Source organism: Pristiophorus japonicus, chromosome 2 (genome assembly GCF_044704955.1).
Source record: "Pristiophorus japonicus isolate sPriJap1 chromosome 2, sPriJap1.hap1, whole genome shotgun sequence".
NCBI lineage: Eukaryota > Metazoa > Chordata > Chondrichthyes > Pristiophoridae > Pristiophorus > Pristiophorus japonicus.
In genome coordinates this window covers 253,338,045-253,354,585 of record NC_091978.1, presented here as the reverse complement: position 1 = coordinate 253,354,585, position 16,541 = coordinate 253,338,045, and the positions used below count along the sequence as shown (strand labels likewise).

Here is a 16,541-nt window from a genome sequence, read left to right as displayed (position 1 = left end):
CCGGACAACTGGATCCTCCCCTTCCCACTCCAAGTTCTTCTCCAGCCATGAGGAGCCTGCACCGTGAAGGCAACACAACGTTCGGAGCTCCCAGTCGCAGCTGCAGAGAACAGTATCTACCCCTCTGACTATACTGTACCCACAACTATATTCCCTTTCACTCCCCACACTTGAATAGCCTCCTGCAATATATCAAGTGCTCCACTTCCTTCTTGGAGCGCTAACGGATGCAGGCAGGGCGGTAGTTGTGCAGTACTGCACAATGGGCTGTGCAACGCTGCCGCGTTCCAAGGCTCCTTTCCTCCCTTAAAGGGAAGGGCCGTCACTGCAGGCTCTGCTGGTCCCCAACAGCAGCCGCAATCTGGCTTGACCAAACCCATGCACTCCAGCAGAGTGCCGGGCTGATCGATCGCAGTCCGGGAGAATAAAAAAAAAATAGCAAAAAACCATTTCAGAAATTTTAGTACTTACCTCGGCAGCCACCGAAGCACCCGGCCTCCGTATAAACGCTTCCTGCAGCTTGTCTGTATTTTCGCCCGGTGATGCTGCAGGGGGCAGAACTGAAGTTCGGGTCTGGGGTGCTACCGGGGTGATGTGCACGGCAATGACATCATGATCTCCGGGTGAAGGAGATCGGGGCACAACGTCTTATCGCTGCCACAATCTCTCACCGAAGTTAGCAGGAGACATTCATCTCCTGGTCGGTAAGTCGTTAGTACCCCATTATCGACCCCCGGAGGCAATAATGAGAGGCGCTAAAGAGGCCAATTTCTAGGCACAAGTTTTATGTTAAAAGATATGGGGACAGAAATCCGGCTTGTTAGCGCCTCCAATTAGTGCCTAGCGGGGTTGCTAACGGAGCTCTCATGCAGTGCCGCCACGGCAGGGCGAATCCCGCATCACACAACAAATTCACCTGCCCCATAGTGCCACCGATAACGGTTAGCACCCTGGGACCTTTCGCCATGCAGATCGTGATGTCAGCGACAGTGCACCCGATCTGCAAACTTCAGTGGCGCTCCCCGCCTTACTGCTCGCGCTGACAGCGACAGGGAGTAGAGGCGTGAAACTGGCGGCTGGCGGGGAGCTACTTAAAGGGATGCGCCCCAGCTTTCAAGGAACTTCCGTTCCAAAGGTCAGTTATGAGTGGCAGAGAGCGCAAGATGTATCTGCAGCCAAATAAAGCCTGCTTAGTCCCAGGAGTGTTGCGGGCCGTTAAAGGATTTTGCATTTCATCCCACAGTATATCGCCATTCTGCACTTTCCGAATCATTGGGGGTGGTGTGTAAACTCCAGTGACCCTCCTCTTTAATGGCTGGAAGGTGCCTTGACCAATGCTACTCCCGATTACACAACACCTCATATTCTTTATCGTTTGGAGCCTAACACCACTCAGCTACCCCATTAGCACCTGATTTAGTGCTACCTGCATTCTTTGAGCACTGTGACTGAATTTAATGGGCAGCGAGATTGAAGGAAAGGTAACTTCGATGATATGAGGCATGAATTGGCTAGAGTAGACTGGCAAATGATACTTAAAGGGTTGACGGTGGATAGGCAATGGCAGACATTTAAAGATCACATGGATGAACTTCAACAATTGTACATCCCTGTCTGGAGTAAAAATAAAACGGGGAAGGTGGCTCAACCGTGGTGAACAAGGGATATTAAGGATAGTGTTAAATCCAAGGAAGAGGCATATAAATTGGCCAGAAAAAGCAGCAAACCTGAGGACTGGGAGAAATTTAAAATTCAGCAGAGGAAGACAAAGGGTTTAATTAGGAGGGGGGAAATAGAGTATGAGAGGAAGCTTGCCGGGAACATAAAAACTGACTGCAAAAGCTCCTATAGATATGTGAAGAGAAAAAGATTAGTGAAGACAAATGTAGGTCCCTTGCAGTCAGATTCAGGTGAATTTATAATGGGGAACAAAGAAATGGCAGACAAGTTGAACAAATACTTTGGTTCTGTCTTCACGAAGGAAGACACAAATAACCTTCCGGAAATACTAGTGGACCGAGGGTCTAGTGAGAAGGAGGAACTGAAGGATATCCTTATTAGGCAGAAAATTGTGTTAGGGAAGTTGATGGGATTGAAGGCCGATAAATCCCCGGGGCATGATAGTCCCAGAGTACTTAAGGAAGTGGCCCTAGAAATAGTGGATGCATTGGTGATCATTTTCCAACAATCTATCGACCCTGGATCAGTTTCTATGGACTGGAGGGTAGCTAATGTAACAGCACTTTTTAAAAAAGGAAGGAGAGAGAAAACGGGTAGTTATAGACCAGTTCGCCTGACATCAGTAATGGGGAAAATGTTGGAATCAATTATTGAAGATGAAATAGCAGTGCATTTAGAAAGCAGTGACAGGATCGGTCCAAGTCAGCATGGATTTATGAAAGAGCAATCATGCTTGACAAATCTTCTAGAATTTTTTGAGGATATAACTAGTCGAGTGGACAAGGGAGAACCAGTGGATGTGGTGTATTTAGACTTTCAAAAGGTTTTTGATCAGGTCCCACACAAGAGATTGGTGTGCAAAATTAAAGCACATGGTATTGGGGGTAATGTACTGACGTGGATAGAGAACTGGATGGCAGACAGGAAGCAGAGAGTCAGGATAAACGGGTCCTTTTCAGAATGGCAGGCAGTGACTAGTGGGGTGCCGCAGGGCTCAGTGCTGGGACGCCAGCTATTAATAATATACATTAATGATTTAGATGAAGGAATTGAGTGTAATATCTCCAAGTTTGCAGATGACACTAAACTGGGTGGCGGTGTGAGCTGTGAGGAGGAGGCTGAGAGGCTGCAGGGTGACTTGGACATGTTAAGTGAGTGGGCAAATGCATGGCAGATGCAGTATAATGTGGATAAATGTGAGGTTATCCACTTTCGGGGCAAAAACAGGAAGGCAGAATATTATCTGAATGGTGGCAGATTAGGAAAAGGGGAGGTGCAACAAGACCTGGGTGTCATGGTACATCAGTGATTGAAAGTTGGCATGCAGGTACAGCAGGTGGTGAAGAAGGCAAATGGTATGTTGGCCTTCATAGCTAGGGGATTTGAGTATAGGAGCAGGGAGGTCTTACTGCAATTGTATAGTGCCTTGGTGAGGCCTCACCTGGAATATTGTGTTCAGCTTTGTTCTCCTAGTCTGAGGAAGGACGTTCTTGCTATTGAGGGAGTGCTGCGAAGGTTCACCAGACTGATTTCTGGGATGGTAGGACTGACATATGAGGAGAGACTGGATCGACTGGGCCTGTATTCACTGGAGTTTAGAAGGATGAGAGGGGATCTCATGGAAACATATAAAATTCTGACGGGACTGAACAGGTTAGATGCAGGGAGAATGTTCCTGATGTTGGGGAAGTCCAGAACCAGGGGACATAGTCTAAGGATAAGGGGTAAGCCATTTAGGACTGAAATAAGGAAAAACTTCTTCACTCAGAGAGTTGTTAACCTGTGGAATTCCCTCCTGAAGAGAGTTGTTAATGCCAGTTCATTGGATATATTCAAGGGAGTTAGATATGGCCCTTACGGCTAAAGGGATCAAGAGGTATGGCGAGAAAGCAGGAAAGGGGTACTAAGGTGAATGATCAGCCATGATCTTATTGAATGGTGGTACAGGCTCGAAGGGCCGAATGGCCTACTCCTGCACCTATTTTCTACGTTTCTATTACCATCTGGCACTAAACTTCCAACTACTCAAAAGTTAACACCCCAACTGGGCCGATACCGAATTTCTGGCCCCCTATGGAATATAAAACTTGAAATATAATAGTTGAATCTATGTAAAACCTGAGTAAGACCACAACTGGAGTATTATGTGCAGTTTTGGGCTCCACAATAAAGCAAGGGTGTTGAGGTGGTAAAATGGGTACAGTGCAGATTCAATGGGATACTGGCATGAAGAAATACAATTACAAAGAAATACTTGAAATATGGGGCTGTTTTTATTGCAGCAGAGGTGATTTTGGGGTGTTTTAATCGAAGTGTTTAAAATTTTCAAGTGGTGGAGAAGCTATAAACGGACCAAGATAAAATTCAATTTCGGCGGTGGTAGTTGTATGGCCGCCCAATAAGCAGACCATTCAAGCTTTTGTTGCTTCCAGGCTTGACCTCTGAAATGCCTTCCTCACTGGCCTCCAAAATGTCCACTCTACATAAACCCAACATGTCTGAAATTTCTGGCCTATATCCTGCGCCACATTAAGTTTCACTCATGCATCACTCCTGTCCTTGACTTCAACATCCTGATCCTTGTTTACAAGTCTCTCCAGAGGCTCGTCTCACCCTACCTCTGGAATTTCCTTCAACTCTACGTCTCAATTCAGTCTTCTGATCCTAACGGGCTGGATTTTCGCCAGGTTTGCGACCGGGTTTTTGCCGCGATTTGACCCTCTGCAGTGAAAACCTGGTCGGCGGGATCCTCCGGTACCTCTTTGCAGCGGCGCTTTCAAGTACCGCCGGGGAGAGGTGCAATGCCGCGGATTGCGTTACCTTCATACTTTTGGCACTCTCCCGACTCGAACGCCACGCCCAGAATACCGACAGGTCAAACCTGTCGGTGAAGCCCTGCCAGCAGTGCTAAGTATGAAAACCTGCAAAAATGGTAAGTTCGAGTTTTTTTTTCAGCGATTCGATACATAATGGTCTTGTAATTGTTTTTTTGAGTGTTTTTGGAATGTTTCTTGGAAAAACAATGTCTTCCTCCCAAGGCATCTCTCACAGCGCTCCCGGCCACAGACTAAAGTTGCCGAAACTCACGATTTGCGCCACAAATCGTCGTGCAACGTTTCTTTTACCAGTGCCGTAAAGGCCGGAAGTTCGGCCTAAAAACAGTAGCACAGCGAAAACGCTAATTTTGGCGTAAGTCTATCATTTTCACTGAAAACCAAAAATCTAGCCCAACGTCTTGTGCATTCCCCCTTCCTTCACTCCTGCATAAGTAGAAGAGCTTTTAGCTCTCTCTGTCCTACCCTTTGGAATCCATTCACTTTGCTAATTCTCTCCCTTCAAAAGACTCCTCAAAACTCTCAGTCAATCTCTTAACTCTCATTACTACTCAGTGTTTCTCCTCTGATGAAGCATTTTGGGACATGTACTATGTTAAAGGGGCTATAAAGCAAGTTGCTTTTTTTTCTTTTGTGGTGGGCTTGTTGCCCTGGTCTGTAAAATCTGTCTTCAAATTTTCAAGTAACCAAAACAAAGCACTCTTCTGTTGAAGTAAAGTTCTTGTTTCTGCATTGTCAGGATGGATTCACTCCTCTAGCTGTTGCACTGCAACAAGGTCACAACCAAGTAGTCGCTATCTTACTGGAGAATGACACCAAGGGAAAAGTGCGGCTACCTGCCCTGCACATCGCTGCCAGGAAAGATGATACCAAGTCTGCAGCACTGTTGCTACAGAATGACCATAATGCCGATGTACAGTCAAAGGTAGGGCAATCTGTGCATTGTAATATACTGCTTATAAAACTGGAAAGAATGAAGATCTATCACCCCAAGTCACGTATAAAACCATTTTAGTGCGATTGTGTGTCTTAACTCTTTTTGCAGCAAGTTGTTTCTTCATTTCACAGTAATGCTTATCTTTGGCTTATTTAAAATGTTTATATAGAATTTGTTGTTCTTCCCACCTGATGCACACGGACACAGGATGATACATAACAAATGATTTTGTTTTATTGATATCCCCCATTCTATATTTTGTTTTTTCCCTTTGCTATTCACCATACTCCACATGCTCAGGTTGGACAAGTGATGTGTTTCCATCAATCCTTTTCTGTGACTTGTTAAAGGGAGTGGCCTAGAAGCAGCTCACTCTCAAATCTTCCCTCTCTGTGGGAGAGACCTAGCCTCTGCTAGGCACATTCCCTAATGTGCAGCAGGAAACTGGGATTGCTGCATGTGGAAGATTGTAGTGCCATGCTGCAATACCGAGTCACTCCACACTTACACAATGATAGAGGGAGAAGATTTCCTCTTTTTAATAGTGCAGTAAAACTGTAAACTTATTTATGAAGAATGAATTTACTGCACCAAGGACACAGAGATTTACACCCAGAGAATCATTTGGATTGGTGTTTGGAGAGAAGTCTGCAATTATGCATAAATCTGAAGCAACTCATAACACTATACTTGACAGACACAAGTGATTCTACTTGTTACAGATTATTTGATGACATATTGCACAAGAGTTAATTTTCAGTTCCTAAATGGTTGTTATAGGCATTTTCATTTGGAATATTCATAGCCTAACCACTTTAAAATACTGTTCAAAATGTGCTGACTTGATTAACAATGTTTCTCCAGGAAAGTTTGCAGCTTCATAACATGACTAATCATTAATCACCATAACTCTTACCATTACTGCCATCTGCTGTAGAGTGTATTCTTGTCGGGACCACTTTGGCATCATGCTACCCAGGGTATCTGTACTGCATCCTTGCACACTGCTAGCGTTAATGGAGAATACTCAATAGGGAATCAGAATAAAGAAGATTCTGTGTGAGAAAGACCAGATAATAAAGTCTGTTAGTAAAGTCTTCTTTGCAAATAGAATACATTCTGTGTTTTAGGTTTCTATTGAGTATTCTGTTTATAACATGTGTTTTGTGTATGAAAACATAAAAAAATGTAATGTACGTTATACAAAAGATGGAATCTGTTTGTACCAGACACTTTGTACAAATCCACATGTTATAAACACTCTACTACTTCTAAGCTTGCTTTCTTTGCATTTAACCTGTAATAGTACTTCATTTACATACTGGTCATCTAATAGATGGAACTTTGACCCTTTTACCACTTATACTGTGAAATACATGCACACTCCTCCATCCATTGCTCATGTAAATTGATTGCTATGTTTGTGTGTGGTGATAAGGGAGTCAATATGTCTTGAGACTAGGCAGTTGTACCCATGGGATCTATAATTCATTATCTCTTCTTTCTTTTGTAAGTACACTTAATGCTTGCTCACTGCATGAAGGTGCCCTCCATGTAGCAAAATAAATTGGCAAAATAATAGCTCAAATACAAAGAAAGGAATCCACAGGAATGAGCTGTAAATCAAATAAAGCACCTTAAACTTAAATAAATGTTATTTGAATATAATTGGGACATTCTCAAATTTATCCCAATTAGGATTCTGATTAAGATTTGGATGCTGTTTTGCAATAAAAGGTCCTGCATGCGTGCCTAGTGCCATATGCAGCAGTTATTTGTCCCATTTTGCCAACATGTGGCACCCATGTATCTAAGTAAAGTAGGAAACGTCTCTACCTCTTCATTTCTCACTGAGCTTCCTGTGATCACACCAAGAATGGAGCGACATACTTTTTAAGCATTACATTTTTCTGATGTTTCTGATCTAGCAGGTTTGTATGTCTACTCTCCCTTGTGACCTGACAGGATGCATTTATCTGATCTGCCAGGTGGTCTTAGCAAGACATGTGCATCCAACTCACCAGTGCAGTAGCAGGTTTGCATGTATACTATTCCCCTGGCTTTCTAACAAAATATTCATGTGTCCAATCTTTTTGGTCTCACAGAACATGTGGGCATGATCTTGCTGGTAGTCTAATAGGATATGTGTGTGCACAATCAACTTTCTTGATGTTCTAGCAACCTGTATGTAACTAATCTACCTGGTGGTTAAGCAAAATGAGTGTATCTCATCTGGTGGGAGGTATGCCTGCATTTTGAATTTAGAACCTGACAGAATTTAGAAATGGCCCAGAGTCCTGACATTGGCCTGAAAGTTCTGCAGTGGTTCTCCCAATGTTCTGCCGTAACTTAGGAAAAAGACCAGCAGAACCCCTCTAGAAATGAAAACAGACATTTATGTTGTTTTTCTGGGGGTTCCACCAATCTCCCATCAAAGGTATAGAAGGAGACCCCTCTTGGAATTTCAAGACCATTGTGTATTGCTCAGAATGAAACCCATTACCATGGCTCCAAGGGTTAAATTATAAGGAGAGATTACATAAATTCTCTAGACTACAGAGGTTATGGAATGATTTCATAGAAACATAGAAAATAGGTGCAGGAGTAGGCCATTCGGCCCTTCGAGCCTGCACCACCATTCAATAAGATCATTGAGGTTTTTAGGATTTTGAAAGGAATTGATAGGGTATATAGAGAGAAACATTTTCCTCTGGTGGGGGAATCTAGGACATAACTTTAAAACCAGAGCGAGTCCATTCAGGAGAGATGTTAGGAAACATTTCTTCATGCACACTGTGGTAGAAGTGTGGAAATCTCTCCCATAAAAAGCAGTAAATGCTAGCTCAATTAATCATTTTAATTCCGAGATGGATAGATTTTTGCTAGCCTAGGGTATTAAGGAATATGGAGCTAAGGCGTGTAAATGGAGTTAGGATACAGATGAGACATGATCTCATGGAATGGCAGACAGACTCAAGGGACTGAATGGCCTACTCCTGTTCCTATATCACATGAACTTGCTGAACATTATAAATTTTGGGAAACTCTTTAGTGTAGGATGAACAATCGTAATGCTCCCCATAATTAGAACAAAACTAACCCTAAAATCCTCCTACCCCCGCTTCAAATCCATCTCATCAATAACTCTCTTATTTCAACATCATCAGCATCTAATAACTGCAACCTCCTACCATCTTGCTTTCTTTAAAAAGAGTTATAAAAATGATTAAGAAAGGGACGAAAGTTTATACGGGTAGACAAAAATGATGAAATGATCTGGAACATGATAGTCCATGTCTTCTGGGTCTGTGGATGAGTTGTGGAATGCAACTCTCAAAGCTCTTATTGTGGCTCGTGCAATCGATTAATATCCTGGAGTTTTGGGTGACTCTTCATAAATCGGTTAAATAATTAATAGTACTTTATCATTTTGAAACTGACCTGTGGATTAGTCCCTTCCTCGGAAGATTGAGCATGTTTGGTAGGTTAATTTAAAAATGTAAATTGTACATGGTCAGTGGAGAGTATGGGCCTGTGTTATGTTTTCGTAAAATCAGACCAATGTAATGGTTTTAAATTAAAATGGACATTGCTGATAAGCTGCATTATACATACACCATCACATTTTCCATGACCTTAGGATATATTTGATGCTGCTGGAGGACCCTGCTTTCAATAGTCACCTCATGCAGATTATGCATAATTATACAGGCCGCTATATTAGTTCTGCAGTACACAATGTGTTCGCTGTGCAGGTTTCTGTTGTGCTTTATGTCTTCACTGATGGACAGTCCTTTGTTTCAGTGCTTCTTTCCAGCTTAACATTTTCATTTTCTTCCTTTTTACAATAATGTCTCTGCTTCTTATTAACGCTGGCCCAGATGATGGTGAATAGGACCACAGAGGTATATATCTAGACCTTCTCATATTTTCCCACTTATATTTTAAAAGTTGTACTTAATATTTATATGATTACATTTCCAAATCCTTCAAATGAAAGGATTTCTGTTTTTAATTTCAGATTTCTAGTATTTTCTTTTTATGCTTTATTATCTTTTGAGCACATTTACCTTATTATGAAGGGCAGGCACACTCAGAATTTCTGGTTTTTCTGCTTATCGTTAGCTTTTCCAACCCATGCATCTCTGCTATAGAGAAGACAGGCAGGTAGCCTGCCTTCAGACTACCTCCAATGACTTGCATTGGCCAGTTGTCATGTATGGCAATGGCACAGTAAAGCTAATACATTTGATTGTATTTTCCCTGCTCCCCTTTCCCCTTCTAGCAATGAGATGCTCTGTCTGCACTCCATGTCTCCACGCATGGCATGGTTTAGATCAGTAGTTGAGCAGAGTGGGGGATTTCACCTGTATCTGCCTATGTTAAGATGCTACAGGCCTGAAGTTTTGCAGAAGTTCTCCCGATCTCCTGTCCTAACTTTAGTAGCAATGAAACGGCCCAAAATGAAAGTTTTTTTGTTCTTTTCCCAGATGTTCTACTGATCTCTCCCACTGACATTGTGGGAAAAAATCAGGAGAATCCTGTCAGAAATTTAGGGCCTATGTGTTGGTATTCCAATACATAGTATCGCAAAATCACTCTTTGGGACCAATTTTAAATTGGTCAAGTTGATGTTAACAGCCTCAAAATGGGGTTGGTAGACTTACTGCCCATTTAAGGCTGATGCTCCGACTGCTGCCATTTTTAAAAGTGGCCCATTGCTGTTTCAGGTAGTTGACCCTTTTAATATGCAAATCAGAATCTTATGACGTACATAGGACCCCATCGGCCATTTTGGGAGACAACTGGGTAGAGTGTGTTCGGTGCACACTTCGTTTAGTTTTAGGTGGTACAACTGAAGAGGCCCCAAAAGGTAAGTTTAAAATTATTTTTGTGAGGCCAGATGGAGCAGGAGTACTCCTCTATCTCCACAAAAATAAGCTGGGCAACTGCCATCCCGGACTCCCCACCCCAGTTCCTGCCTTGCTCCTGGTCAAGTGCCCCCTGAGCCACATGATACAGTGCCAGCCTAAATCCAGAAAGCTGCAGTGACACCCATTTGGCACCCACAGCTCTCCAGTTCTATTTAAATGAGGCCTGGCCCTTGAAATAGCTCCAGCCTCTATGCCCCCATCATGGTAACTGGCCAGTGCGCTTTGCCGGTTGGTCTCCTGAAAGGTAAAATCTGTTCTTTTATTTCTGGGAGTGAGCTACTTTTTATAATCTGTGTTACTAACTTTGTTTCCCAGTAATCAGCTGTTGACTATCACTCAATATACTTGCATTGTTTGAGTTACTATTGTTCATTCAACAGCATGGACATCATCATGCAGCAATGACACAGTTAATATAATGGCTGGCATCAGATGCCTGTTCTCTGTATTTTCGGGCACAGAGGCATGGGGCCTACCTTGCACCCAATACGCTCTGTGTCATCCAATGTGGCTGGCCAACAAATAACGCTTTGGGAGCCTGTGCACAAAATATGCAAAAGCCCAATTAAGGCTGCATAATTTATTTCAATTAAGGCTGTTCCCAATAACTACAGCACCTGGGTAGTGCTGCAATTACTCAATGGAAATGCAGGGGAGGCTGAAATGATAATTTTTTTTCCCGTTGGTTGCTGTAACCTCACATCCAGTGTACTGTCATGTCAAGCACTGGGCATCGGGTAGTGGGCATCTGCCTCCTTCTCTCCCACAAACCAGAAAGGTTTATTTAAAAATAGAGCTGCCAATAGCTGCTTACATGCTGTTGCTGCCCAAAATCCCATCCATGAACTCAGTGCACCCCCTGCGCGTCGTGCTCTCAGTTTGTAAACAATGGATAATTTTCCAGCTAGAAACTCGTCGTTAAATAGCACGATGACAATATAGGGTAAGTTGTCTGAGTCATTGCATTCAACGAGTTACCTCGCCTGCCACATGCATGCATCAGAAAATCTACCCTCATATTAAAATAACTGTGGTAGTGACAAACTTACAGAAAATTTAACCTGACAGTGCTTGAAGTGATTTCTCCACAAGTTGGAGCTGCAGAGCCAAAGTATATCTGCCTGTGGTCTGGAATCATTCCACCACCATATTGCAACTCACTGGCCTCCGTTACCGAGTTCAAATACAGCCACAGGATGCAGCTAATGAACTGAAAGAGGTGCATAAATATAATTCTGCAAGAAAAAATAGGGAATTAGAGTCTTATTAGTGTCCTGATGGTGTTCTGATTCCACCAGTAAAGCAAAGGCATGCTCCAGTGACCCAAGTTGCTTGTTTGCTGCGCTGTGGGATAGCTCAGTATTTACTGAGGCGGTAATTGTTTAAGATTCTGCTTTTGGGTGAGCAAGGATCTTCTTGTAGATCTGGGTATCAGGCACCTTAAAAGTTAAGTTATACTCTGGTTAGGTTTACATTTTCAATATCTTTCCCTCCTATTCACAGAGTGGCTTCACTCCTCTGCACATTGCTGCCCACTATGGAAACGTGAATGTAGCCACTCTGCTATTAAACCGAGGAGCTGCTGTGGATTTCACAGCCCGGGTAAGTTTTTTTTCTTTCTGGTTTTGATTTTAGTTATTTTTTCTCCTCCTGACTCCGCACTGTTATCCAGCTACAAATGTAGGGTAGGATATTCCGGACATGGCTTCCATCAATATAGGACTGGATCTCTTGAAGGAGCTGAGTTTTCTGATGATTTAACTCTCCACCCTGAGCAGCAGTATTCCACAATATCAAACTTCTCACATCTCATGGCTTGCTAAGAACAACAATCCAATGGACCAATTATGTCTGAAAGGCATTTCTTATTAAGACTTGAGCACAGTTCCCAGCATGGGAGCTGATCAATCTGCCAGTCTAAGTATTGGGACACCCTCACGTGAAGGGTAAATGCTAAATCTTTCACCTTCAAGATACCTGTAATGAAATTGTGATAGAAAAGATTAGGTATTGTGAAACTAAAATGAAAGTCTCAAATAAATAATTGCCTTTCATATTTTTTAATAGATGTACACATTGAACTGTATAAAACTCAACTTCCACTGTAAGTGAATAATGTTCAAATACAGATTTTGAATGTTTATTTGTGAACAGAATTGATTTAAATACTGTCATCTTCCTGAGATGGTTCAACACTCAAATATAGTTATTGCTTTGATCAATTGCTGATTTCCCAAGCAAATAACTTTTTTCCAACCATGAGCAGGAATTTTCCCGGAGCTGTTCCCATTCCGCTGCCGTATCTTCACCGGACATGTGACTGAACAACAACAACTTGTATTTATGTAACGCTTTTAACATAATAAAACTTCCCAAGGCACGTCACAGGAGCATTATAAAATAAAATTTGACACCGAGCCATATAAGGAGATAACAAAACCTGAAGTTAGGGCAATAGAGCGTGAACAAGAGCAGGAGCAGCTCTGAGGAAATTCCTATGTTTAACCTATTAGCTGATGGTCAAGATATGGGGCTCAATTTTACCTAGTGATTTGCGCCGTTTTTTTTGGAGCAGGCTGCTTTTTTTGGCCTCAGTTTTTAAAAAAAGTTTCCCCAATCAATTTGCACCAGCGTAACTCAGTTAGTTACTATTTTTTTAGGTAAGCTTTTTTTTCAGCCAAAGGGGGCGTAACCTGCCACCCGTGCCAATTCTGGCCATTTAGGCACGTTTGGCCAGCTGAGAGTTACTCCAGTTCTGCTTAGGCCAGTGTATGTGGCCTCTGCAGAAAAACCTTCTGGAGAGTTAAAGAAATCGGCGCAGGTAAGTGCAGCAGATGCCCGGACAGCAACAGCAGGAAGGTAAGAGAGAGGGGGTGGTGGGAAGCCTTTCGGGTGTAGATAGGTGCGGGTACTGGGAGGGAGGAGGCTATTCGGCCTGGGATAGGGACGGGGGAGTGGACCGGGAGGTCATTCGGGGCCAGGGTCGGGAGGAGGATCGGACCGGCAAGCCCTTCGGCCAAGGCTAGGAACAGAGGAGCTGTCCAGCAAGGCACTTGGGCCCAGGGTCGGGCTAGGGAGCGGACTGGCAAGCCTTTCATCCAGGGCTAGGGACAGGGAGCGGGACTGGCTTTAATAATTGGAGGTAAGTTGCCGCAATATATTTTAATGTTTATAAGTTGAAGCAATGTGTTTTAATGTGTGATTAAGTTGATACAATATGTTTTAATGTATTGGAAGCTGGCTGTATGTTTCACTTTGCAGCCTCAGCTCGCATTGTGTCCCTGGTTACCGCGGCAACCCGATCTTTTTGGCGCAGATCAAGGCTCCACCCCCAAAACTAAAGGACAGGTTAGGCTGCACCAAAATGAAGAAATCCAACGGGGAAACTTAGAACACTTTTTTTTGGCGTACTTAGGCCCCCAAAAAATGGGTGTAACTCTTCAAGTATGCCAAAAAAACCTTTGGGGAAAATGAGCCTATGGAGCGCCTAAGACATATGTTTTATTGTAAAACTTTAACGACTTGTTCAATTGGTGTGTTGTACCTTATTATATTTGGTAAGAATGTTGATTTAGCATGTTATTGATAGATTGTCATTGCTTATTATTTTATGCTAATGAATTTGACTAGACAGCATAGATTTATAGCACCTGGTCCTTTATTTTTATTTGCAAATTTGGCTGAATAGTAAAAGAACAGGTTAAGCCAATTAATATGCACTGTAAGGGTGGGTAGTAATTTTGCATGCTTACGGGTGGTGTATTTCACCTTAAAACTTTTCTGGGTGTAACTCCATTGCTCCATACAAGAAGACTCCATCAATCTACTAAATTGACCTGTGCAATTATAATTACAAGCTATGGCTAATGGGCGATTAGGTTCTGGATTCCATAATTTAAGTTACCCCCAAAAAATCAACAAATTGAAATGAATTACATTATTATTTAATATTGAAATATAACCAGGTGAATCCTGTAGTCCTAAATGAAATGTGATGTGACATATAGGGCCCAAGTTTCCACAAGAAAAAAAACGGGCGCCCCTCCGAGCTGGGCGCCCGTTTTTCGCACCTAAAACGGCGCCTAAAAAAATCCTCGGTATTCTCCACCTACTTGCAGGTCCTCTGGCTCTCGGCGCAGCCAGCACGAGCTGTGGGGGGGCGGAGCCAGGTCCCTGCGCTGAAAACAGGGACCTCTGCACATGCGCGCTACAGTGGGCACGCAAGTGCAGTAGCTCCAGGCGCCGAACTGTGTGGGAGGGGCCCGAAGCACGCAGCCCCTAGCCCTGGCTGAATGGCCTCACTGGGGCTGCGTGAATAAGGCTCCTCCCACGGCCAGCTCCTGCTTCCCCCCCTGCCCCAGACAGGACCCGACACCCGGTTCCCCCTGCCTCCGGACCAGACCCGACACCCGCTCCCCCCCCCCTCTCTCCCTCCCCCTCTCCCTCCCCCTCTCCCTCTCTCCCTCCCCATCTCTCTCTCTCCCTCCCTCCCCCTCTCTCTCTCTCTCTCTCTCTCCCTCCCTCCCCCTCTCTCTCTCTCCCTCCCTCCCCCTCTCTCTCTCTCCCTCCCTCCCTCTCTCTCTCTCCCCCTCCCTCCCGCTCAGCGACACGAACGGCTTTCTCCCCTCTCCCTCTCTCGCTCAGCGGCACAAACGGCTGCAGAATTCTCCCTGGCTGAAACACTTTCACACAGGTAGGAAGATGGTTTATTTAATCTCTTCTTGGCTTATAAATGTTTATTCAGGTTGGATTTATTTGTATAATATTTGTAGAAGTATAAATAAGGATTTATTGTCGAATTTAATGAGTTCCCTTCCCCCCCCACCTCGTTCTGGACGCCTAATTTGTAACCTGCGCCTGATTTTTTAATGTGTAGAACAGGTTTTTTCAGTTCTACAAAAATCTTCACTGGCTCCATTCTACTTTAGTTTGGAGTACGTTTTCACTGTGGAAACTTTCAAATCAGGCGTCAGTGTCCGGACACGCCCCCTTTTGAAGAAAAAATTCTGTTCCAAAGTAGAACTGTTCTACCTCACTAGAACTGCAGAAAAAAAAATGTGGAGAATTGCGATTTCTAAGATAGTCCGTTCTCCACCAGTTGCTCCTAAAAATCAGGCGCAAATCATGTGGAAACTTGGGCCCATAAAGAGCACAATTATTTGCATGTTCCTAGAAAATGGGTGAAACCATTCATCAGTATGTAACTGAAGTTGCATAAGAGAACAAGCTAAAGAGTTGTGCAGTGATGAAAATTGAAGCATTCTAAGGAGTTGTTAGGTAAGGGATAATAAACATTTAAATGAGAAATCTGAAATATGATCTGTCAAAGTTAAGATAGAGAAAAAAAGAGAACATTGGATGATGTGGAACATAAACCATAAAGTAGCACAGCCATTGTTTAAACTTGCATAAATGTGACAATAATAATTACTACATGAGATGTTGTAAATCACAGAACAGGAAAAATCAATGCATTCTATGTAGTATTTGCAAATCAACCAGAGATTGGGTTCCGCCATTAATAGTGAATTAAACAGTAATGCAATTTAATTTGGATAAAGAAGCACAAGTGAACATCCGCTTTGAGTGAGATTAGAAGCGATTACATCGTAGACCTAAATTGAAGGAGATTAAGACAAAACATTTCAGGATACTTAAGAGCGGATATACCAGTGAAAGGGAAGGTATGTTGCAAACGTCACATACAAAAACATCATGAACAAGCTGTTACTTGGAGAGATGCAAGAAGATATACTACCAATTTTAGATCTGATGTGAAAAAATCAATCCAGTAAAATGTAATCTCTATATAAAAAAAAAAGTTCAAAATGACACAGGGGGCTGGAAATTCATGAAAAACCGCTACCACCAGTTTGCCACTATGATTTAGAGGCAGAAGATTCATGAAAAAATGGGGAAAAATCCGTCTCGCGGGAAAAAAATTGGCAATTTCGCGGCAGAATTCGCAATCCTTGCCAACGTTAGTCTGAGGCCGATTACCACTGAGAGTTGGACTTAGGGAGGGGGAAAACATAAAAAATATTTTTCCAAAAAATTAAAAATCGCAAAACATTCACAAGACCCTTTTCTAGTGAATCACTGCAAAAAAATTTTAAAATAAACTTTAACTTACCATTTTTGCAGGTTTTCATACCT

General features: G+C 43.0%; 1 protein-coding gene across 6 annotated transcripts in view; it reads left to right on the top strand.

The window, feature by feature from the left end:
• ank2b (ankyrin 2b, neuronal) overlaps positions 1 to 16,541 on the top strand; it is a 1,291,078-nt gene that overhangs the window by 991,920 nt on the left and 282,617 nt on the right. For all 6 annotated transcript variants that reach the window (XM_070871180.1, XM_070871178.1, XM_070871177.1 and 3 more), the window contains exons 7-8: positions 5,254 to 5,439; positions 11,889 to 11,987. In XM_070871180.1, coding sequence (XP_070727281.1) covers positions 5,254 to 5,439; positions 11,889 to 11,987 — 285 coding nt within the window. The remainder of the gene's footprint in view (positions 1 to 5,253; positions 5,440 to 11,888; positions 11,988 to 16,541) is intronic.